The sequence below is a fragment of the Oncorhynchus kisutch genome, linkage group LG7, assembly GCF_002021735.2.
Source record: "Oncorhynchus kisutch isolate 150728-3 linkage group LG7, Okis_V2, whole genome shotgun sequence".
NCBI lineage: Eukaryota > Metazoa > Chordata > Actinopteri > Salmoniformes > Salmonidae > Oncorhynchus > Oncorhynchus kisutch.
Genome location: NC_034180.2, coordinates 29310999 through 29334780, shown reverse-complemented (window position 1 = coordinate 29334780; position 23782 = coordinate 29310999). Strand labels below are relative to the sequence as shown.

At 42.9% G+C, this 23782-nt stretch overlaps 2 protein-coding genes across 3 annotated transcripts; one reads left to right on the top strand and one right to left on the bottom strand.

Moving 5' to 3' along the window:
- Positions 1-1103: 1103 nt before the first annotated feature.
- Positions 1104-13533, bottom strand: LOC109894412 (uncharacterized protein FAM241A-like). 2 transcript variants are annotated; one of them, XR_004210604.1, is made up of 5 exons: positions 13342-13533; positions 11014-11774; positions 2972-3155; positions 1512-2731; positions 1104-1356 (listed from the first exon to the last, which is right to left on the bottom strand). XR_004210604.1 is itself a non-coding variant. In XM_020487875.2 (2 exons), the coding sequence occupies exons 1-2, from the start codon at positions 13456-13458 to the stop codon at positions 11343-11345; spliced, it is 549 nt and encodes a 182-aa protein (XP_020343464.1). In that variant the 5' UTR covers positions 13459-13533; the 3' UTR covers positions 6888-11342. The 2 variants fall into 2 exon arrangements, 1 of the variants encoding a protein (XP_020343464.1); XM_020487875.2 differs by lacking the exons at positions 1104-1356; positions 1512-2731; positions 2972-3155 and having other exon boundaries at positions 6888-11774.
- Positions 13534-14164: 631 nt separating this feature from the next.
- On the top strand, positions 14165-17685 carry lrit3b (leucine-rich repeat, immunoglobulin-like and transmembrane domains 3b). Its single transcript, XM_020487112.2, has 5 exons — positions 14165-14367; positions 14840-15038; positions 15168-15429; positions 15614-15928; positions 16211-17685. The coding sequence occupies exons 1-5, from the start codon at positions 14255-14257 to the stop codon at positions 16585-16587; spliced, it is 1266 nt and encodes a 421-aa protein (XP_020342701.1). The 5' UTR covers positions 14165-14254; the 3' UTR covers positions 16588-17685.
- Positions 17686-23782: the final 6097 nt, after the last annotated feature.

Below are 23782 nucleotides of genomic sequence, written 5' to 3'. Positions count from 1 at the left end.
TTCACAGTGATAATTTAGTGACAATTCCTCCGGTGTTCTACGGAGTGAATGAAAATAAATCAATACATAATAGTAGATAAGGTTATCCAAGAAATAATAACAACCTAGAGCAGTAAAATAATACAAATAAATACAGATAAATTAAACTGAAGTTGTGAAGGTTTCATGACTCTAGGTCAAATACAAGTCACGCAAAATGCCTTGTGATGTCCCATTAATAGAATAAAGCTTTGTTCATAAAAAATTACTTTTTTGAAATACAGGGTTTCCTCCAGGACGACAATTACGCAGGTTGTTAAGTAATATTACCCAGGTCATTTCAGGACTCAAAACATGTTACTCAAAACAAACAATCTGAAAATGAGTGAGATGATTAAAAAGAGTATATTATTTTTTATGAACTGCTGATATGGCAATGTCTCACAGCACTTTTTAATTAGACCCTGTTTGCTCTGGGTTTACAGAATAAAGAACATAATATTGAATAGCTTCCCGTCTTTGTTGCCAGTACCTTAGTGGATAGGTGAAAGGACTACTATGTTGAATAGCCATTTTAGCAGCAACACTTAACCCTTTTTACAATGTGTAATAATGCCTATGTAATTACAGCGTAGGTACATATATTGTTACATAACTACTTTCAGGTATTATATCTGTTTGCCGCATGCACAATTTAAAATACAACTTTCAAATATAAACTCATACGAATTAGAGTTTTACAATTTTATTGCAAATGGAAATTTCTACATTTTGGATTTTAGTTTTATTGGTTATGCAAATGTTTTATAATGCTTCTCCATTAACTTCAGAAGTTATGCCCTACTGATAAAATGGTAATTAGAGACGTAACATCTGTAAGTAGGAGCGGCAGCTGTCTGCTGTATCTGTGGTTACCTTCAAAATAAAGGGACATTTGAATCCCAGACAACGTAGGTGCTCAGTATTGTCTAGTAGATAATTGTAGCTCTTATTGTAAAGATAAAGAACAATCCATTTATGTTGACTTAGGGACATATAAAGGGCATACATTTATATGAAAGAGTTTTAATTACATCATACATTATCTTTTAGAGGCCAATCGAAACAGTAAGCAAACACAAAAGCAAATTATATTGTCAACTTTTATTCATCAGTCTTTGAGAGTTATTTTTACATCTTGCTCCTGTGGTGGCCATGTTGGATAGAGTTGTCCTTCATGGTGTCCTCTACTAGGACCTGGTGGTAGGTGAGCAGGGGCTGCAGGTCAGCCACCGAGGACTCCACCGTGCAAAGCAGTCTACTCAGCTTGTCATTCTCTTTCAGAAACTCGGCAGAGCGGTTCCGCTCCACGTCAAACTGGGCCTGCATCTCAGATAGCTGAAAAAGAGAACCACTAGACATTAGGCTTTGTAGCTCAGGGCTCAATGGAGGCCCACATGCATAGCTTCCCTTTTATTATTATTATGATTTTTTAAAAATGAATTAGGCATGACAGATAAGACTCACTTGAATTAAACAAGCATCCATCTTACCTGCATTTTCATCTCTCTCTGCCTCCGCCTCCAGATCTCCAGGTGCTCTTCAAGGGCTTGAACTTGGCATGTGTCCAGGCTGTGCTGTCTGTTGTTCAAGAGGCCGGCGGCCATCACCTGCATGCTCTCTGTCTCCCTCTTCATGTCGGCCTTCAGCCTCTTCACAATGTCACTCTGTCCCCCCAGCGTCTTCTGCCACCTCCACAGCAACGTCTCTAGGCAGGAGTGCTGGTCCTGGGCTCCCTTCTCTGGTTCTAGTTCTGGGTTCCTTTGGGCCTGTTTTAGCATTTGTGGATCTGGGTGCATTGCCTGACACTGGTTTACGCACTCTGAGTTAAGGGCGTTTGCAGGCTTCCTCTCCTCTTCTTCTTCCTCCTCATCCTTCATCCCAGCCCATCCACCCCAGCTTATCTTGTGTCGCAGTATGGTGCTAAACTCCTGCACCTTCCCCCTCATCCGCTCCACCATGCCGCCCATCTCCTGGTTGGTCTCCATCTCTTGGTGGACAGTGTTCCAGCTTTCCTTGGCGTCTTGCTCCTGCTGCTGCCTCAGCTCCTCTGACTTCTGCTCGGCCCTCTCCAGACGCTCCACCAGCCTCGATACTTGGTCCTTCTCTCTCTGAAGCTCCTCCTGAAGCTGCTGGACTGAGACCTGGTAGGAGCTCATGGGGTCTAATAATGGGGAGGGTGATGCTGTTGTCTGCAGCTGGAGGCCCTCTAAGGCCTGGTGCAGGTCGGAGTGGAGCTTCATGGTGCGCTGCAGCCGGGGCCTGCTCTGATTGTAGCCCATGCCTTCAGCAGCATCAGCAACCATCTAAAAGAGAAGTAAGCACAAGTATGTAAAGCTGGCATAACTCCTTAATAAACAGTGTTAAGGTCAATGAAGAATAAACAGATACATAAATTTTACCTCATCTTGTTTGCCCGGCTTTTCCGTGCTTCATGAAATAAAGAAGAAATGGTCAACAAGGAATCATTATCAACTTAAATCTGGGGGTTTCGATTCCGGTCCCCAGAAATCATAAATGTTTTCGTGATTCAATAAATCAATTAATCATCAAGCTCTTGAGTAGAAATCTTTTAACACAGCCTTTCATTATCAATTTACTGACCTCCGCTCTGCAAACTGATTGGCTGCTTTCTTCTGCTCGGTTTTGACTCTCTCAATCAAACTGTCGGTCATCTGCCTGTGGTCTCCCAACAAACAGGTAAGGGAGGACACTACACACACACACACACGCACACACGCACACGCACACACGCACACACACACACACACACACACACACACACACACACACACACACACACACACACACACACACACACACACACACACACACACTGCTGAAACAGGCCTTTTTGCAGCAAATTCTAGGAACTTCCCCAAGAAACAGATTGGGAAACATTGCACCAAATTATAAAACACACATTTTAGATGAAGATGAGTGCCATTGTTACCTTCATGGCGCAGCCGCTCCTCTTGGGCCCTCCAGTGGCTCTGGGCTGTGGAGAAAGTGTCCTGCAGGTCCTTCTGTCTCTGCTGGCACACAGACAACTCAATCTCCAGGCCCTGGACGGCTTCCAGCAGCACAGCCCGCTCTACACGCTGGGCCTCCTGGGCTTTGCAGAGCTGCTGGTCCCCCTGCGGCCGAAAGCACAGTTCAACACATGATGAACATAGTTCAGCCTTCAACACCAAAGTACCCTCCAAGCTCATCATTAAGCTCGGGGCCCTGGGTCTGAACTCCACCCTGTGCAACTGGGTCCTCGACAGGCTGCCACCAGGTGGTCAAGGTAGGAAACAACACCTCCACTTCGCTGATCCTCAACACAGGGGCCCCAGAAGGGTCCGTGCTCAGCCCCCTCCTGTGCTCCCTGTTCACCCATGATTGTGTGGCCATACACGCCTCCAACTCAATCATCCAGTTTGCAGACGACACAACAGCAGTAGGCCTGATTACCAACAATGACGAGGCAGCCTACAGGGAGGAGGTGAGGGCCCTGGCAGAGTGGTGCCAGGAAAATAACCTCCTGTCAACATCAACAAAAATAAGATGATCGTGGACTTCAGGAAACAGCAGAGGAAGCACGCCTCTATCCATATCAACGGGACCGCAGTGGAGAAGGTGGAAAGCTTCAAGTTCCTCAGCGTACACATCCCTGACAATCTGAAATGGTCTACCCACACAGACAGTGTGGTGAAGAATGTACAACAGTGCCTCTTCAACCTCAGGAGGCTGAAGAAATTGGCTTGGCCCCTAAGACCCTCACAAACTTTTAAAGATGCACAATTGAGTATGACCACCTGGTACGGCAACTGCACCGCCCGCAACTGCAGAGGGTGCTGCGGTCTGCCCAACGCATCACCGGGGGCACTCTTGCTGCCCTCCGGGACACCTACAGAATCCGATGTCACAGAAAAGCCAAAAAGATCATCAAGGACATCAAACACCCAAACCGCCTGTTCACCCCGCTACCGTCCAGAAGGCGAGGTCAGCAGAGTTGCATCAAATCTGGGACAGAGAGACTGAAAAACAGCTTCTATCTCAAGACCATCAGACTGTTAAATAGCCATCACTAGCCGGCTACAACCCGGTTACTCAACCCTGCATCTTAGAGGCTGTTGCCCCATATACAGTGGGGCAAAAAAGTATTTAGTCAGCCACCAATTGTGCAAGTTCTCCCACTTAAAAAGATGAGAGAGGCCTGTAATTTTCATCATAGGTACACTTCAACTATGACAGACAAAATGAAGAACAAAAATCCAGAAAATCACATTGTAGGATTTTTAATTAATTTATTTGCAAATTATGGGGGAAGATAAGTATTTGGTCACCTATAAACAAGCAAGATTTCTGGCTCTCACAGACCTGTAACTTCTTCTTTAAGAGGATCCTCTGTCCTACACTCATTACCTGTATTAATGGCAACTGTTTGAACTTGTTATCAGTATAAAAGACACCTGTCCACAACCTCAAACAGTCACACTGCAAACTCCACTATGGCCAAGACCAAAGAGCTGTCAAAGGACACCAGAAACAAAATTGTAGACCTGCACCAGGCTGGGAAGACTGAGTCTGCAATAGGTAAGCAGCTTGGTTTGAAGAAATCAACTTTGGGAGCAATTATTAGGAAATGGAAGACCACTGATAATCTCCCTCGATCTGGGGCTCCACGCAAGATCTCAAAATGATCACAAGCAAAAATCCCAGAACCACACGGGGGACCTAGTGAATGACCTGCAGAGAGCTGGGACCAAAGTAACAAAGCCTACCATCAGTAACACACCACGCCGCCAGGGACTCAAATCCTGCAGTGCCAGACGTGTCCCCCTGCTTAAGCCAGTACATGTCCAGGCACGTCTGAAGTTTGCTAGAGAGCATTTTGATGACCCAGAAGAAGATTGGGAGAATGTCATATGATCAGATGAAACCAAAATATAACTTTTTGGTAAAAACTCAACTCGTCGTGTTGCATCCAAAGAACACCATACCTACTGTAAAGCATGGGGGTGGAAACATCATGCTTTGGGGCTGTTTTTCTGCAAAGGGACCAGGACGACTGATCCGTGTAAAGGAAAGAATGAATGGGGCCATGTATCGTGAGATTTTGAGTGAAAACCTCCTTCCATCAGCAAGGGCATTGAAGATGAAACGTGGCTGGGTCTTTCAGCATGACAATGATCCCAAACACACCGCCCGGGCAACGAAGGAGTGGCTTCGTAAGAAACATTTCAAGGTCCTGGAGTGGCCTAGCCAGTCTCCAGATCTCAACCCCATAGAAAATCTTTGGAGGGAGTTGAAAGTCCGTGTTGCCCAGAAACAGCCCCAAAACATCACTGCTCTAGAGGAGATCTGCATGGAGAATTGGTCCAAAATACCAGCAACAGTGTGTGAAAACCTTGTGAAGACTTACAGAAAACGTTTGACCTCTGTCATTGCCAACAAAGGGTATATAACAAAGTATTGAGATAAACTTTCGTTATTGACCAAATAGTTATTTTCCACCATAATTTGCAAATAAATTCATTAAAAATCCTACAGTGTGATTTTCTGGTTTTTATTTCTCATTTTGTCTGTCATAGTTGAAGTGTACCTATGATGAAAATTACAGGCCTCTCTCATCTTTTTAAGTGGGAGAACTTGCACAATTGGTGGCTGACTAAATACTTTTTGCCCCACTGTACATAGACATGGAATCACTAATCACTTTAATAATGTTTACATACTGCTTTACTCATTTCCTATGTATAAACTGTATTCTATTCTACTGTATTTTAGTCAATGCCACTCCTTCATTGCTCGTCCTAATATTTATACATTTCTTAATTCCATTCTTTTACTTTTAGATGTGTGCATTTTTGCAAATTGTTAGATACTGTTGGAGCTAGGAGCACAAGCATTTCCCTACACCCGCAATAACATCTGCTAAATACCTTTATGCGACCAATAAAATATTATTTGAATATACAATAACTATATGTGACTGGGTTTCAACACAGATCACCTGGTCAGCGTCCCATATGACTGTGTTTGCCCGCTGAGCTAAAGCCTAGATTGTTGATCAAGAGCATAAAGAAGTCGTCAGGTCTCAGGCAAGATATTTTTACAAATTAAACACTGACCTGCTCTTGCATCATGGTATGGTGAAATGTAGCAGGACCTTCCTGAAACCTCCCTGTTCTGGTCAAGGAATTTTGATTTACATCATAAACAGGTTTATTAAAATTCATTATGATGTCATCATTTATCATCAGAACAGTATGATTTTATGACCATAGAATTAGAATTAAATATTTCTATGGCCATGACTTGCTCAACTAGTTTGGTATACGTGCAGCAGATACATACGTGTTGAGAACAGGACACACAGGAATAACATAACAAGCCACTTAACCCCAACATTTCTCCAAGGTTTCACCATCATTGTAAAGCCCTAGTTCTGTTATTTCCTGCCGATTATTATTTCTTTAATGTGATTAGAGATTCCTTTTAAGGTAAAAAAAATTCCCCCAAAACCTGCCCCTCGTTTTAAGATCAACCCTGTAACGTGATTTTAACTATCGTTTTAATATGATGAAACTATTCCTTTCCCCCCATTTTTTTTTTTAAAGAAACATTGAAAATCTTTTAGTCATACTCTAGTGTAAAAGTGTTTGAACTCGTTGTACTCTTATCAACCATTTTCTTGTATTCTGTGGTGGAAAACTGAGTGGGTTGAGCATACCACATCAATCCTGTTACCCATCGATTAACAGGCTAGAATTTTTTACATTTAAGGCTGATTTAAGATGAAATTGTCAACCCTGTCATGGTCAACCCTGTTATTTTATATGGCACTTACTATTGTCATATTTTTTTATTCAACCTCTTGAGATGGGAAAACATGTTATTTATTAAAAAATTATTAAGTTTAACATGTGCTTTTTATGACAGAATGTAAAGATTTGGTCAAACAAAACAAACTTTTTACCAAGTTACACTACTCAAAAAGGCACCCAATTGGTAGAACGACCCTCATACTCATACAATAGTAAAACATTAACACTTAGTGTACAATTAGTGCCAAAACGGTTGAGAACTTTTTTTAAACATTGGTTACAAATTTCTCAAACATCATCCACCTTGTAACTTACCCAACATTTCAACATAAACAGAAGAATTACATTCTCATTCGTAAACAAAGATCACTCATCCCTTTAACAAACTGATCACAGACATACCTACAGTGAATCTGATGCAATGTCAACTCAATCCAATAAATTCACTCTCAATTCACTCGCTCCCTTTGCAGATTCACATCTTGCTTTGCTTTGTGACCAATCATTCTTAAAAACCTACTTTGTAAATATTAATAGACATTCCACTTTTTTTTTGCATATACAGTGCCTTCGGAAAGTATTCAGACCCCTTGACTTTTTCCACATTTTGATACGTTACAGCCTTATTCTGTCATGTGCCTTTTACTGAGGAGTGGCTTCTGCCTGGCCACTCTTCCATAAAGGTGGAGTGGTGGAGTGCTGCAGAGATGGGAGAACTTTCCAGAAGGACAACAATCTCCAAAGGTGAACTCTAGAGCTCTGTCAAAGTGACCATCAGGTTCTTGGTCACCTCCCTGACCAAGGCCCTTCTTCCCCGATTGCTCAGTTTGGCCGGGCGGCCAGCTCTAGGAAGAGCCTTGATGGTTCCAAACTTCTTCCATTTAAGAATGATGGAGGGAACTGTGTTCTTGGGGACCTTCAATGATGCCAAATTATTTTGGTACCCTTCCCCAGATCTGTGCCTCGACACGATCCTGTCTCGGCGCTCTACGGACAATTCCTTCAATTGTAAGACCCGTTATAGACAGTTGTGTGCCTTTCCAAATCATGTCCAATCATTTGAATGTACCACAGGTGGACCCCAATCAAGTTGTAGAAACATCTCAAGGATGATCAATGGAAAAAGGATGCACCTGAGCTCAATTTTGAGTCTCATAGCAAAGGGTCTGAATACTTATGTAAATAAGCTATTTTTGTTTTCTATTATTAATAAATGTGGTAAAATTTCTAAAAGCCTGTTTTCATTTTGTCACTATGGGGTATTGTGTGTAGATTGCTGAGGATTTAAAAAAATTATACATTTTAAAATACAGCTGTAACGTAACAAAATTTGCAAAAGGTCAAGGGGTTTGAATACTTTCCAAAGGCACTGTAAACATGGAACATGCCAAACACCAAAAAGCATTCCACAAGGACTACGGTATTTTAGTTGGCAGCACAAGATTATAAAGTGACTTTTATTCCACAGTCGATGAATCCTGGTAGAGATTGGCCCCAGCAAAGATCTAGGATCAGGTTTCCCTAACCTTAACTATTTGGTAGCAAAGGCTACTTTGGATCAGCACTTATGGACAACATTAATTTACCAGTGTGGACTACATCCCTGGCTTACACTCAACTAATAGTGTTGCTGAATATTTTCATAGGAGTATATGTGATGTATATCTAAAACTCCACAAGTAAAACAATGATTCTCATGCAGTGAACACTGGGCATGCTTTGCAGTGTACCTGGTTACAGTAGTATAAGTAGATACTGTAAGCTATCATCCATTCTGATGTGTTTGATGTTGAATATTTAGACACCAATGACAGAAAAAAGTCATCCTCATTATCTTCAAATTGTATGATAGTAGCCATATCTAACAAAAGCAGTGATTTAGTCAGTTTCAACTTTGCAATTTGATATAGACTTTCCCACATTAATTGACAATGAAAAACCATCAAGAAAGTTATTTGTTAGCCTTACAGCACCACCTTCTGGTTACATTTGGAGTGATTTTCAGAATGATATACCACTCATTAACAAGGGTATGATTCCTGACAATGTACAGTGCATTCGGTAAGTATTCAGACCCCATGACTTTTTCCACATTTTGTTACAGCCTTACTCTAACATGTAAATCGTTTTTCCCCCTCATCAATCTACACACAATACCCCATAATGACAGAGCAAAAACAGGTTTTTAGAAGTGTTTGCAAATTTATATAAAAAAAATAAAAAAAGCTGAAATATCACATTTACATAAGTATTCAGACCCTTTACTCAGTACTTCGATGAAGCACCTTTGGAAGCGATTTTCATGGCTCGGTTTTTGCTCTGACATGCACTGTCAACTGTGGGACCTTATACAGACAGGTGTGTGCCTTTCCAAATCACCACAGGTGGACTCCAATCAAGTTGTAGAAACATCTCACGGATGATCAATCGAAACAGGATGCACCTGAGCTCAATTTCAAGTCTCATAGCAAAGGGTCTGAATACTTATTTACATAAGGTATTTCTGTTTTTTAAACCTGTTTTTGCTATGTCATTATGGGGATTGTGCGTAGATGTATTAAATAAATACAAATCCTCATCAATTTTAGAAAAAGGCTGTAAAGTAACAAAATGGTGGAAAAAGTCAAGGGGTCTGAATACTTCCGAATGCACTGTACAATTCTCATTCAAAAGGATAGGCTTGAGATAATGTAGGGATAGGCTTGATATAAGTGCTAGTTAAACATCCATGATTGTCATGAGCACACATTTCTCCTTCACTTTGAGGTTACATGCATGTCCAAGGGAGATGTTTGAATGCATATTAAAAGTAGGGGGACAACTTCAGTTACTATAGAACCTAATAAACCAGTCAGTGATATGCGTTCCAGGGTTCCAGTCCAAACACTTAAATGACACACCCTCATCCACTTACCCTCGCTGTATGCCCTTGGGGGAATCCCCGTCGCCATCTTGGCGGGTGGTCAATATATTTTTGTTTGGTTATCTTTTGGAAATTGTAGAAATAAAACATTTCCCTTCAGAAGTTCCAGCTAGGCAGGCTAACGTCAGTTAGCTAATTAATTTGCTAGCTATTATACAGTAGGCGTATATTAATAATTATATATTTAATATAAGTAGACATGCACTCATAATTGAATGTAGTGCATATAAAGCACCGACAAGCAACCAGTGGCTGAAAACACAATCATCGTGGCACGAAGGAGTAAAGAATTTCCGGGCAAGGGTGGTCCATTTAAAAATCATTCCTTCCTCCCTCGCCCTGCAAGTGTATACTCGTCAGACGTCATGATAACGTCATCAGATGTGTCTACTTAATTTGAGGGCTGAGGGGGATAGGGTGTGTCTTTTAAGTATTTGGACCGAAAGCTTTGTTCTTTTGAGGCATGCAGGTGTTAGAATGTTGCTCCCAATTAGCCTTAAAAAGGTGCAATCTGTAAGATGTCCTGATGGTCATTGGTAATTCAAACTAATGCAGCAGCAAAAGACCTGTTGATTTTTTAAATAATTGCTAACGACTAAAGGACCTTTTACTTCATTCCAATGTTTATAACGAAATGGCATGTAACATCAAATGTGGAGATAAGTAATGTTGCTCTCACTACAAATATACTGTATCATAGAAAATATTATGAGCTGCTGATGTGTAAATCTCATAGAAAGACCATATTCTAAGGCTACAGGTTAATTTCCCCCCACACAATATAATTCCCTGAACACCATAGATATCATTTTACAGATTGCATCTTTAGAAATGCTACTTGAAGCAATCTGCATCAAAATGCTCCTGACAGACTTTCTTTCCTTGATTGCTATCACTCATGATCAAATTCTCATAACACTTAAATGATAGATACCAGTTAATCTGTGAGACAAAACTAGTTAAAGGTAGAGTCAGCTATATGATGTAGATGCACAAAGTAAACAGTATAGAGGGTCAATTTCCGCAACAACTAAGAGTTGGAGCGTGAGGCTAAAGTTTGCTGTTTTTGTCCAGTGGCTACCATATTGTAAAATCTCGACGCGAAACCGTGTACATGCGCAGATACTGTATGTGATTTGCATCTTGCTCATCACACTATCCGCAGCGCTTCTAGTGCAATGTCATTTCGCTGACTCTACCTTTAAGCTATGAGACATATTGCTTTCATTGATCCAGTTCTTTCAAATCAGTACTCACATGTAAGATGAGACATCGCCTTTGAGTATTGGGGTACAGCTAGTGAGCCAAGTGCTCTGATTTTGAGTTGGATTTGTTTTAAAAGCTTGAAATCAGGCAACCGGTAGTTAGGAGCAAGGCCTCCATTTTATTCGTCAGCACTCAAATGTTCATCCATATAGTGTACATTGGCCGGTATGAAGCTGAGCATCGAGAAATGCTCAACAAATCTAGGAAGCCTTATTGCAAAAAGAAAAGACAGCGAGGGACTCGCGCTGTAGGTTCACATTTTTTTTTCATTTTTAGACACCGGAGCTCCCAACTGCCAATCAAACAGGCCGGAGATCCAGTTACTTCTGGATGAAGATGATGACAATGCACAGAGTCCCCACCAGCCCCAGAGCTTGGATTCCCAGGAACCACAGTAGGACCCAGAAAAAGAGGATGATCACAGGCTCCACAATCTTCTCCCCAAAGTACATCTGGGTGAAGCCTGCACTACGCAGGCACTTGTTCAGCTGCCCAAACAGGGTCCCCATCCGCTCGCAGTCGTCCACCTGAGGTCTGGTCGTGAGGTCGTCAATGCTTGGCCACCTTGCCGTAGGGTCACCGGCTGGGAGTGGTCTGGCCCTGGGGTCTCTGGAGCAGCATAACCTGGCTCTGGGGTCAGCGACTGGGTGGGACCTGGTTCCGGGATCACCAGAGGGGCATGACCACCAAGTCCTGGGGTCACCAGGAGGGCCTTGCCACCTAGATCCAAGTGGTCTGCCTCTGGGGTCATCCTGAAAAGACAAGTATGGATTAAGTTTAAATGACACCCCTATTCCCCATACAGTGTGCTGGTCTACAATTCCCCAGGACGACATAGGGCTCTGTTCAAAATAAGTAGCTACTCTACATGGAATGTACAGGAGAGGATACCATACCAAGGATAGGCATGTGGTCTTGTTTAGTTTATTAGGATCCCCATTAGCTACTGCACATGCAGCAGCTACTCTTCCTGGGATCCATATAAAATGTACAAATACATGAAAGTACAGAACAGTAAGACAAGAACAATAAGATTTTATATATAGGAAAGACACCAAGAGACAACAAAAATACTACTTACACATACATGTTCATATATACAGTACAGTTAAAGTAGATCTTTAGAAAAAAGGAGGTGCTGTGGGGTGTTTGGTGGTAGTAAATTTCTCCTCAACCATGAAAGACTGTCATGCATGTTGTTGATGTTAGTTCTGTGTGTGCAGTTAAGCTCAAGGCTTAACTGGCTTGGGGAGGTCTGGTCAGACCCATCTGACAAAGGGAATGTGCTGGTGTGGGAGGAGGAGTTTGTGGGAGGTTCCTGACCTCTTGTGCCGAGTCTGAGTTCCGGAGGTTCACTATGAGAAGCAGTGGAACTAACAATGTGAGGGTGTGGTAGTGAGGGTTGTGGTAGGCTACAGTTGTTCTGTTAGATTGTGGAGTCTCTGTGTTGTAGCATTTCTATGACTGCTGACAACTCCTTTTCTAACTCCTCCCTAATGTCAGCTACCTCATTATGCTCTGGACCGTTGCCAGTTTCTTTCTCAGCTCCTCCTTTTCCTGCCTCAGAACTGTCACCTCACCACGAAGCTCATTCACCTCTGCCTCCAGTAGGGAGATACTCCCAAAGGCTTGGGACAGGTTGTCACTCTCCATGTCTGCTAGGGTGGCTTGGTTACATATGAGGATGGGGGAACTTTTGGAATGAACTGATTTCTCATCAGATCTGTCTTCTGATTGAAGTGTAGCAGTTAGAGTTCTGTTCTCTTTCAAAGTGTCTGCTAGCTCGTTCAGTGATGTCATAAGGCTGTGTGAAATGCTATAAGGTTGTGTGAATAGGACTCTTATTAGAGTATAACTTCATTATGTGCGTTATACTGGTACATGCTGGAGTCAGACTGCCTGTCAGCCTTGAAATGCAACTGTTGGTTGTGCAAGTAGGTGACAGCAGAATCCTTGGCCAAAGCAATACAATAAATGCACTAAATGTAGCTGTCAATGTTCCCTCCCCGATAACCCGAGGTACACAGATCACTGTTGTCATATCTAGCTGTTAGCTAGCTATCGAGTTGCTCTCATATCATCATGACTCAAATACATGGCAAGGGATTAGCTAGCTAATAGTAATAATCCAGGCAAGCAAGCACAACATGAAATGTAAATCACCTAGCTAGGCTTAAACTTTTGAGCTGAAGCCACTTGATAAATATTGCGCTGCTCGCATTGCCTAGATAACTAGCTAACCAGACCCGCTGGATAGCATTGGTTAACGTTACTACAGATAGACCAATGAGGGTTCATTATAAAACATATTTTAGCTACCTGGAACGTTTTCCTTTTTGTGTAGTTGGGTGGATTATGAGATTGACATCTTATTCGACTCTCTAGCTCCTCAACTCCCCCCGGTTGATCATTCACAGTTGGTGGTATGGTCGACATGTTATACACGCCGTTAGAATGATGTTTCAGGAAACAAACAAAACATTCAAGACTGTCAATGGCACTTCCGGACCCCCGCCCGCCCTGTGTCACGTGTGTAATAAACCAATCTAACAACATGGTAAGGGGCGTGTCAACTTCAACTGTCAGAATGTTGAAATGTCAAAATCAAGCAACACTGTTTCTAGAATTAGTACAGTGCTTTTTTAGAAGTTATATATATATATATATATATATATATATATATATATCCTTCTTTTTTTTTACTGTGGCTCCACTATTTAGTACATTTAAGTGACTATCAAGCAGTATGTAACTTTTCAAGTGGTAAGTGTGTGGAAATTAAACTGAATAATATAAAGTAACCAAACTAATACAGGACTATGCAAGAAAATACACATTTGCACGACATAATAAAAACCATGACAAGTGTTGTGTATCAATTAAATATCACAAAACATAGCTATTTATTTAAAATACCATAAAATCTAACTACTGGTAATAAGGGTTTTTCCAATAATCAGCAATGGATTACATGTCAGGCCAACCAACTGGCATTGTTTTAGGTAGGGTACTTGACCTCTGATTTTGTGATTTAGCAGTATGCTATATAGTGAGGCACAGGATTAAGGAGAAGACCTAGTAACCTGCGTAATCCCAACTAATCTGCCTCTGCTTCTTTCCACTTGACGTTAATATAGGAGAATTTGGGAGCGGCAAACTGGGAATGTCAGCTAAACAGAGGAATGTGGAGCTAAACAGAGGTTTTGCTTACTCTGGCCTTGCTTGGTGAATAATGTATCGACTTCTCTTGGTTCAGATGCTACATTGTTGTTTCCTGGTGGCCCATTCCTGCCCTACTCTGTGTACTTGTGTTTACCTAGGAGGGAGCAATGGGACAGGTCTCAGGTAGCGTACACTTTAGTTAATTAAATGTCTTAATTTACTGCCGTAATTTCAGTTGCTTGCTTGGGTGTGCTCCTTCTCTCATATCAATGGATCTGCATGAATTTACCTAACATCTTGGATCAATGGTGTTGTTCTTTAAAACATATACTGTACTTTATACAGCATTGTCTGACGGACTACATTTTGATCAACTATGCATCAATATTTATGTGCTCTGGGATGGTTGGATAACATTTTAGAAATATGTTTGGTCAGAGGTTGAGTAAAATATTATTGTAAAAAATAACAACAAAGGAGGTGGTAGACATGTCATTTGCCATGCTTATTTGTTTATACAACAAACACAGTTAACTCTTAAATTCCTTGAGTTGCTAAATAGGACTGAAAGGCATTTTAGCTCTGATAGCTAGCTACTCTTCTCAGTGCATTCTTCACATACATGATTCATATATCACGCTGTTTGCACTGACAGGTCTGTTTTGTGCAGCGAACCCCGCATGTCGGCCATCCCCCTCAATGCTCCAGCCGACACAGTCAAGTTTCGTCTGGAGAAAACCTCTATCTCCAGAGTGCCCAGGGCAGCCTTCTTCTACCTGTCTGAGCTCCAGTTCCTGTGGTTGACCTACAACTCCATCACCACCATCCACCCCAGCAGCTTCCTTAACTTGAAGGTAGAAGTGGGCATACTCCTACCTGTATAATCCTCTCTATTTAAACTAGCAGTATCTGCAACACTATCCTTACACTTACTTGGTTTTGTATGAAAACTAAATTTGACAGTATCTTACCTCTCCCTGAAGGCGTTGCGTGAGCTGCGATTGGACGGGAACCTTCTCTCTGCCTTCCCCTGGGAGGGGCTTAGGGACATGCCGCGGCTGCGCACACTGGGTCTGCACAATAACCGCCTCTCCAGCCTCCCTGCCCACGCTGCCCTCTTTCTTCCCAACGTCACCTACCTGGATCTGTCCAGCAACAGACTGACCACTCTGCCCTCAGAGCTGTTGGACCTTTGGTTCCCTCCCCCTGCCCAACTAACAGGTCCAACACAGAGAAGAGTGCTAGGTATGGTTCACTAATAGTAATCTTAGTGTTCTATACAAAAATAGGTCCCTTGTCAAAGGACAGCATCTGAAATTGAGAAATGCTCATATCTCAAACGTTCACGTTAATTTCTTATTGGACATGTTCCCCATTTCACTCCTTTTCAAAGCTAAGCCAAATGGTCTGGCTCTTTTTGTGTCTCCAGGTGTCCATGACAACATGTGGCAGTGTGACTGCCAAATCTCTATGCTGCTGGCCCAGTCTAAGTACCAGGAGAGCCCTGTAGTTCTGATGGACCAGCTCCTGACCTGTAGCCATAGCGGGGGAACCGCCGACCAGCTGGGGGCCCCCCTCACAGAGGCTGACTTGTCGCGGTGCCAGAGGCCCTCTGTCCATCCTTCAGCCACCCGGGTTACCTCCCCGCTGGGCAGCAACGTGATGCTCCGCTGTGATGCCACAGGCTACCCCACACCAGTACTCACCTGGACCAAAGCAGCAGGAGCCTCCATATACAACACAGGTAAATATCTATGAACATTCTGTAACATCGCACCCAATTAAACTCAACCCTACTCTTCAATTTTAACATGGAAAATCATTCCCTGTGCTGTTTTCAAATGTCTGATTATGTTTGCTCTTGACAGAGTGCTGTCAACAACCGTACAGCAAAGCTGACCCTGAAAAACTACCCATTAACTTGGACAGCTGTAAGTACTTCATGTGCATTGCTGCATTTTGACTCTTTTATTGCCGCATGTCTTGTCAATAGACTTGAGTCACCTATTTTTGTGTTACATTATAGTTATTCAGGAATCTCCGCGTGTGGGAATCCGATGGTCCATCATCAACCTAAATGGACTTTCGTACAAGGATGCAGGAGAATATCGGTGCCAGGCACGGAACATGGCAGGAACAGCAGAAGCCCCCATTAGACTTAGGGTGGTGGGGGTGGTGCCCCCTTCCATAAAGAGCAAGACCCGCAAAGCCCCTTCTAGATCCTCAACCAGCAACAGAAAACCTCTCCCACAAAAGCCGAAACGGGCACAGAATATTACTTCAATCTCCACCTCAAAAAAGAAGACTCTTCTGAACCTCAAGTATGTTACACCCCCCAATCCAACGAACAAGACCCAGAGTATCAAAATGGCCCCGGTCCCCACCCCCCTGAAAAAAATGTAATCGTCCTCAAGTAAATACCCAAATGCAAAAAAGTCAAACAGAAAACCTCAGATATCTGTCAATACTATACCCACCTCACCAGAAAACACTTTCTTTTAAGGAGCTCATACATGACCCTTTAAAAACAGAGTGATCAGTGGCCAACAGAGGGCGTCCAGAGCCCAGACATGAATAGCAAACTACAGTTACTCTGTTTAAGTGACAACAATTACCATTGAGGATCTGATGTATTATTTTTCCAGATTTGTTTTACTGTTTTTAGAGAGGTAACGCTTATCACCCTCTTATCTGTGTAAAGATTACGAGGACATATTCCTACAAGGACATATTCTCATCTATAAAGGGTAATTCCGCCACTTCATATTCATTCTCTCCTCCACCATACCAGTGTCTACATGAAAATGGTGCGTTTCTATGATCTCTGGTAAAGAGCAGAAAGGTCCTCAAATGCTTCTCTATGAAATAACAGTCCATGATTAAAAGTAAGATATTTTTTAAATCATGGCTGAATTACCTACCAGGCATGAAGGCCACGTGCCCCCATTGATTTTGTTAGCCACTCTCACACAGATATAATTCTAAAATGGCATAAGTCATGGCAAAATGTGTAGAATTTCAGGAAATTAGCTTTAAAACAAAGGAAAAAAAATCTTTACTCCATGGCAAAATCTGTCGAATTGTAGGAAATGTGCTGTAACACTAACAATTTTCCTCTTCATCTCATGGCAAAATGAGTAGGTAGCCTAAAGGCAGATAACCTAGCAGTTAAGAGTGTTTGGCCATGAACCAAAAGGCAGTTAACCCCCATCAACAACTGCTCCCTGGGTGCCATGGACATTAAATAAGGCAGCCCACTGCACCTCTCTAATTCTGAGGGGTTGGGTTAAATGCAGAAAGCACATTTCGGTTGAATGCATTCAGTTGTGCAATTGACTAGGTTTCCCAATTCCCTGAAATGAGTTATACATTTGCAAAATGTGTCCAATTTGCCATAAACGTGCTTTAAAGTTGCACAATTTTCTCTGTGCCCATGGTAAAATCTGTAGAATTGCAGGAAATTAACTTTAAAACTAAAATAAATTATCCGCGGTCAAGAAGGGGGGCCACTAAAATGTTTTGCATGTAAAGGCTAGTAAACTTTGAAATGTGTGTGGACATTTCTTCAAGATTTATTTTTTTATTTTTTTATTTAACCTTTATTTAACCAGGTAGGCTAGTTGAGAACAAGTTCTCATTTACAACTGCGACCTGGCCAAGATAGAGCAAAGCAGTGTGACACAAACAACACAGAGTTACACATGGAATAAACAAAACATACAGTCAATAACACAATAGAAAAAGGCTATATACAGTGTGTGCAAATGAGGTAAGATAAGGGAGGTAAGGCATTAAATAGGCCATAGTGGTGAAATAATTACAATTGAGCAATTAAACACTGGAGTGTTAGAGACTGGAGTGATAGATGTGCAGAAAATGAATGTGCAGCAGAGAACTGGAAGGAAAGGCGGCCAAAGGAGGAATTGGCTTTGGGGTTGACCAGTGAAATATACCTGCTGGAGCACGTGCTACTGGTGGGTGCTGCTATGGTGACCAGTGAGTTGAGATAAGGCGGGGCTTTACCTAGCAAAGACTTATAGATGACCTGGAGCCAGTGGGGTTGGCGACGAATATGAAACGAGGTCCAGCCAACGAGAGCATACAGGTCGCAGTGGTGTGTAGTATATGGGGCTTTGGTGACAAAACGGATGGCACTGTGATAGACTGCATCCAATTAGCTGAGTAGAGTGTTGGAGGCTCAAGGATTGGTAGGATAGTCAGTTTTACGAGGGTATGTTTGGCAGCATGAGTGAAGGATGCTTTGTTGCGAAATAGGAAGCCAATTCTAGATTTCATTTTGTGTTGGAGATGCTAAATGTGAGTCTGGAAGGAGAGTCTTACCAGATACCTAGGTATTTGTAGATGTCCACATATTCTAAGTCAGAACCATCCAGAGTAGTGATGCTGGACGGGCGGGCGGGCGGGCAGGTGCTGGTAGTGATCGGTTGAAGACTATGCATTTAGTTTTACTTGCATTTAAGAGCAGTTGGACGCCACGGAAGGAGAGTTGTATGGCATTGAAGCTCGTCTGGAGGTTAGTTAACACAGTGTCCAAAGGGCCAGAAGAATACAGAATGGTGTTGTCTGCGTAGAGGTGGATCAGAGAATCATCAGCAGCAAGAGCAACATCATTAATGTATACAGAGAAAAGAGTCGGCCCGAGAATTGAACCCTGTGGCACCCCCATAGAGACTGCCAGAGGTCCGGACAAAAATCCCTCCGATTTGACACACTGAACTCTGTCTGAGAAGTAGTTGGTGAACCAGGCGGGGCAGTCATTTGAGAAACCAAGGCTGTTGAGTCTGCCGATAAGAATGTGGTGATTGACAGAGTCGAAAGCCTTGGCCAGGTCTATGAATACAGCTGCACAGTATTGTCTCTTATCAATGGCAGTTATGATATCGTTTAGGACCTTGAGCGAGGTTGAGGTGCACCAAAGACCAGCTCGGAATCCAGATTGCATAGCGAATAAGGTACGGTGGGATTCTAAATGGTTGGAGATCTGTTTGTTAACTTGGCTTTCGAAGACCTTAGAAAGGCAGGGTAGGATAGATATAGGTCTGTAGCAGTTCGGGTCTAGAGTGTCTCCCGTTTTGAAGAGAGGGATGACCGCGGCAGCTTTCCAATCTTTGGGGATCTCAGACAATATGAAAGTGAGGTTGAACAGTCTAGTAATAGGAGTTGCAACAATTTCGACTGATCATTTTAGAAAGAGAGGGTCCAAATTTTGTAGTCCTGCTGATTTGTAGGGTCCAGATTTGCAGCTCTTTCAGAACATCAGCTATCTGGATTTGGGTGGAGGAGAAAGGGTGGAGGCTTGGGCAAGTTGCTGTGGGGGGTACAGGGCTGTTGACCGGGGTAGGGGTGGCCAGGTGGAAAGCATGACCAGCCGCAGAAAAATGCTTATTGAAATTCTCAATTATCGTGGATTTATCGCTGGTGACAGTGTTTCCTAGCCTCGGTGCAGTGGGCAGCTGGGAGGAGGTGCTCTTATCCTCCATGGACTTTACAGTGTCCCAGAACTTTTTGGAGTTTGTGCTGCAGGATGCAAATTTCTGTTTGATAAGTTGCATATCGGGGGCTATTCGATACTAATGCAGTATGCCCCAGAATTGGGCATGCTTATTTAAGATTGTGAGGAAGCACTTTAAAGAATAACCAGGTGTCTTCTACTGACGGAATGAGGTAAATATCCTTACAGGATACCCGGGCCAGGTCGATTAGAAAGGCCTGCTCGCTGAAGTGTTTTAGGGAGCGTTTGACAGTGATGAGGGGTGGTCGTTTGACCGCAGACCCATTACGGATGCAAGCAATGAGGCAGTGATCGCTGAGATCCTGGTTGAAGACAGCAGAGTTGTATTTGGAGGACTGGTTGGTTCGGATGATATCTTTGAGGGTGCCTGTGTTTATGGATTTGGGGTTGTACCTGATAGGTTCATTGATAATTTGTGCGAGATTGAGGGCATCAAGTTTAGATTGTAGGATGGCCGGGGTGTTAAGCATGTCCCAGTTCAGGTCACCTAACAGCACGAGCTCTGAAGTTAGATGGGGGGCAATCAATTCACATATGCTGTCCAGGACACAGCTGGGGGCAGAAGGTTGTCTATAGCAAGCGGCAACGGTGAGAGACTTGTTTCTGGAAAGGTAGATTTTTAAAGGTAGAAGCTCGAATTGTTTGGGCACATACCTGGATAGTAAGACAAAACTCTGCAGGCTCTCTCTGCAGTAGATTGCAACTCCGCCACCTTTGGCAGTTCTATCTTGTCGGGAAATGTTATAGTTAGGGATTGAAATTTCAGGGTTTTTGGTGGCCTTCCTACACCAGGATTCAGACACGACTAGGACATATGGGTTGGCAGAGTGTGCTAAAGTAGTGAATAAAACAAACTTAGGGAGGAGGCTTCTAATGTTAACATGCATGAAACCAAGGCTTTTACGGTTACAGAAGTCAACAAATGAGAGCGCCTGGGGAATTGGAGTGGAGCTAGGCACTGCAGGGCCTGGATTAACTTTTACATCAGCAGAGGAGAAGAGGAAGAGTAGGATAAGGGTACGGCTAAAGTCTATAAGAACTGGTCGTCTAGTGCATTTAGAACAGAGAGTAAAAGGAGCAGGTTTCTGGGCGCGGAAGAATAGATTCAATGCATAATGTACAGACAAAGGTATGGTAGGATGTGAGTACAGTGGAGGTAAACCTAAGCATTGAGTGATGATGAGAGATGTATTGTCTCAAGAGACATCAATTAAACCAGGTGAGGTCACCGCATGTGGGAGGTGGGGCGAGAGGTTTAGCTGAGGCATATTGAGCAGGGCTGGAGGCTCTACAGTGAAATAAGAAAATAATCACTAACCAAAACAGCAATGGACAAGCCATATTGACATTAGGGAGAGGCATGCGTAGCCGGCGGGCTGGAGGCACGGAGATTCAGACAGCTAGCGGGCCGAGGATAGCAGGCTAGCGGAAGGGCTTTAGAGGGATGTCGCGAAGGAAGAAGTCTGTTGTAGCCACCTCGTGCAGTTACGTCGGCAGACCAGTCATGATGGATCAGCAGGGGTCCGTGTAGTAAAAGGGTCCAGGCCAATTGGCAAAATAGGTATCGTAGCTCAAAAAATTGGCTAATGGACCTCTTCAGCTAACAGTCCGTTATGCTCTAGGCAGCTAGCGGGCCGCAGCTAGCAGGCTAGCAGATGGGCATTTAGGGGACGTCGCGATGGAGGAGCCTGTTGAAAAAAAAAACTTGGGCGGATTACATCAGTAGTCCAGTCGTGATGGATCGGGGGGCTCCATATTGGCAATAAAAGGGGTCCAGGCCAATTGGCAAAATAGGTATTGTAGCCCAAGGAATGGCTGATGGACCTCTTCAGCTAGCCGGGAGATGGGCCTTGCAAAGGCTAGCTCCCGGCTAATTGGTGCTTGCTTCGGGACAGAGACGCTAGCCAGGAGAAGCCAATCGGATAGCAGCTAGCTAGCTGTGATGATCCAGGTGAAGAGGTTCAGAGCTTGTGGTGGGAATCTGGGGATATGGAGAAAAAGAAGTCTGATAAGCTCTGGGTTGAATCACGCTGTGCAGACTGGTGTTAAGGGTTGCGTCAATCGAATCTAGTATCAGGATAAGTATGACACTGAGTCACCGTATTGTATACTATGTACTTTTTTATTAGCTAAGCAATAAGTGGTAAATGCAATTTTCGTATATACGGGTTCGCTGTAACACCACGCAGGGTAGAACAGAGAACTAACTTGTTCCTGACAAAGTTATTATAATATACTCTGACAGAAGTAGTTCCCGCTTCTGAGCTGGCCTGTCACAGAGTAGAGACTGGGCGTGGTTTAAACTCACTCAGCCTATCGTTGATTGTTGGCACACGAGCTGGTCCCAGCCCCCTAGGCGCTTCAGCGGTCAGTCATTGTAGTTGTGTAGAATATCTATGCGCTCACACACTCGATACAGTTATCACACACCTGGCTCCTGTTATCTAACAAAAGACCATTTGTTCTCTACACTACGTTATTTTTCTGTATTTTTCCATCACGAGAAAGGCCCATGGCCCTGAAACTGTTAACAATGTCTCAAGTCAGCTATGTTGCATAACACATACACCCACACAAGCCAACAGCAGATAATATTTAATCACATATGATATGGTAACGGGCTATAGTGCATAACACAGAACCTCACACTGGCAGGAGTTGACCGGGCTGAAGGTTAGCTGATGACCGCTAGCAGTGGCTAGCTAACTACTAGCTAGTAGCTAGTTAGCTGGCTAGCTGCTGTTGGGGGTTCCAGTTCTAAAGTAAAGAAAATAGCAGATCCATACCACATTGGGTGAGACGGTTGCAGGAGAGTATGTTGAAGTTTGGGGTTAAGAAAAATAGAAAAAAAATATATGCGAAGAAAAAAAATGTATAAAAAGATATACCCGGGACACGACAAGATGAAGACAAAAGACTCCTGACTGCTACACCATCTTGGAATAGGATTGATTAAGATACCACAGTGTCTATGAACATAATTTATTGTCATATTTAATTGTAAAAATTTTACTTTTATATGATGAGCAATGCATTCTTTGAATAGTGTCTCATACTTGTGTTAGGATGTTATAGACATACACTGAAGAGGCAAAGGTGTACACTGTGCAAGTAAAGTAAGTTGAAATAACAAGGAAACCATGCTACCTACATTTAATCAAGGTTAGTCTCCTATTCTACACTTGCATTGCTTGCTGTTTGGAGTTTTAGGCTGGGTTTCTGTATAGCACTTTGTGACATCAGCTGATGTAAGAAGGGCTTTTGTCATGAACCGGCTCAAAGCCCGTAACAAAAGGGAGACAACTTGGAGATAAGGTGTAACAAAAGATATTTATTAACTAAAGCAACTAAGGAAAATATACAATGGTGTGTGTAATCAGTAGTGTAAGTGAGTGTTTTGCATGCATGAATGTGATAATGCAGGGTGTTGAAAGATGCTGTCGCAAACAACCCAAAAACCACCAAGAAACACAACAAAATCCATAAAGGTGTCTGCATGGAGAGAGTCTCCTCCATGAATGGGGAAGTGGTGTATTTATCCTGGGAGACACCGGGCCCAGGTGTTTCCCATGTAGCTGACGACCCTCCCAACTCCGCCCACCAGCATCCTAATAAGGAAACAACAAAGAGAGAATACGGCAGACAGAGTGGGAGGGTCGTCACACTTTATAAATACATTTGATTGATAGATATTCTGAGGAGAGCATGTGTGTACCAAATGTTCTAATAATCTGACAGTTTGGAAGCTCTTCACCTTCATGTATTTATTCATGCATACAGTGGTGTTGATGTGCATGGAGAAGTGGCTATACTAAAATTTTGCACAAAACTTCGCAAACAGCCCGCTCGGCGAAGGTGCCCTGCCCCATGAGAAAAATTAGATGAGAAACAGTGTACTATGAATGACCTAAAATCACAGCAGTGCGAAATATATCCACCATGCAGCGGTAATTTTAGGATGTAAATCTTGGTGGGGCAAACAAATATATATATATATATTTTTTTTAATGCATGCCAGCAAAGCCACAACACTGAACAATACATTCATTGCACTAGAACGGTGAC

What these genes read in the sequence shown, in the direction of transcription:
- LOC109894412 (XM_020487875.2), bottom strand. Translation starts at nt 13,458, where the DNA reads ATGTCGACCATACCACCAACTGTGAATGATCAACCGGGGGGAGTTGAG. An exon ending in CAAAAAGGAAAACGTTCCAG is followed by an intron (nt 11,775 to 13,341) that starts GTAGCTAAAATA and finishes TTGTCTTTTCAG; the next exon opens with GATGACCCCAGAGGCAGACC.
- lrit3b (XM_020487112.2), top strand. Translation starts at nt 14,255, where the DNA reads ATGTATCGACTTCTCTTGGTTCAGATGCTACATTGTTGTTTCCTGGTG. An exon ending in GCAGCTTCCTTAACTTGAAG is followed by an intron (nt 15,039 to 15,167) that starts GTAGAAGTGGGC and finishes CTCTCCCTGAAG; the next exon opens with GCGTTGCGTGAGCTGCGATT. An exon ending in AACACAGAGAAGAGTGCTAG is followed by an intron (nt 15,430 to 15,613) that starts GTATGGTTCACT and finishes TTGTGTCTCCAG; the next exon opens with GTGTCCATGACAACATGTGG.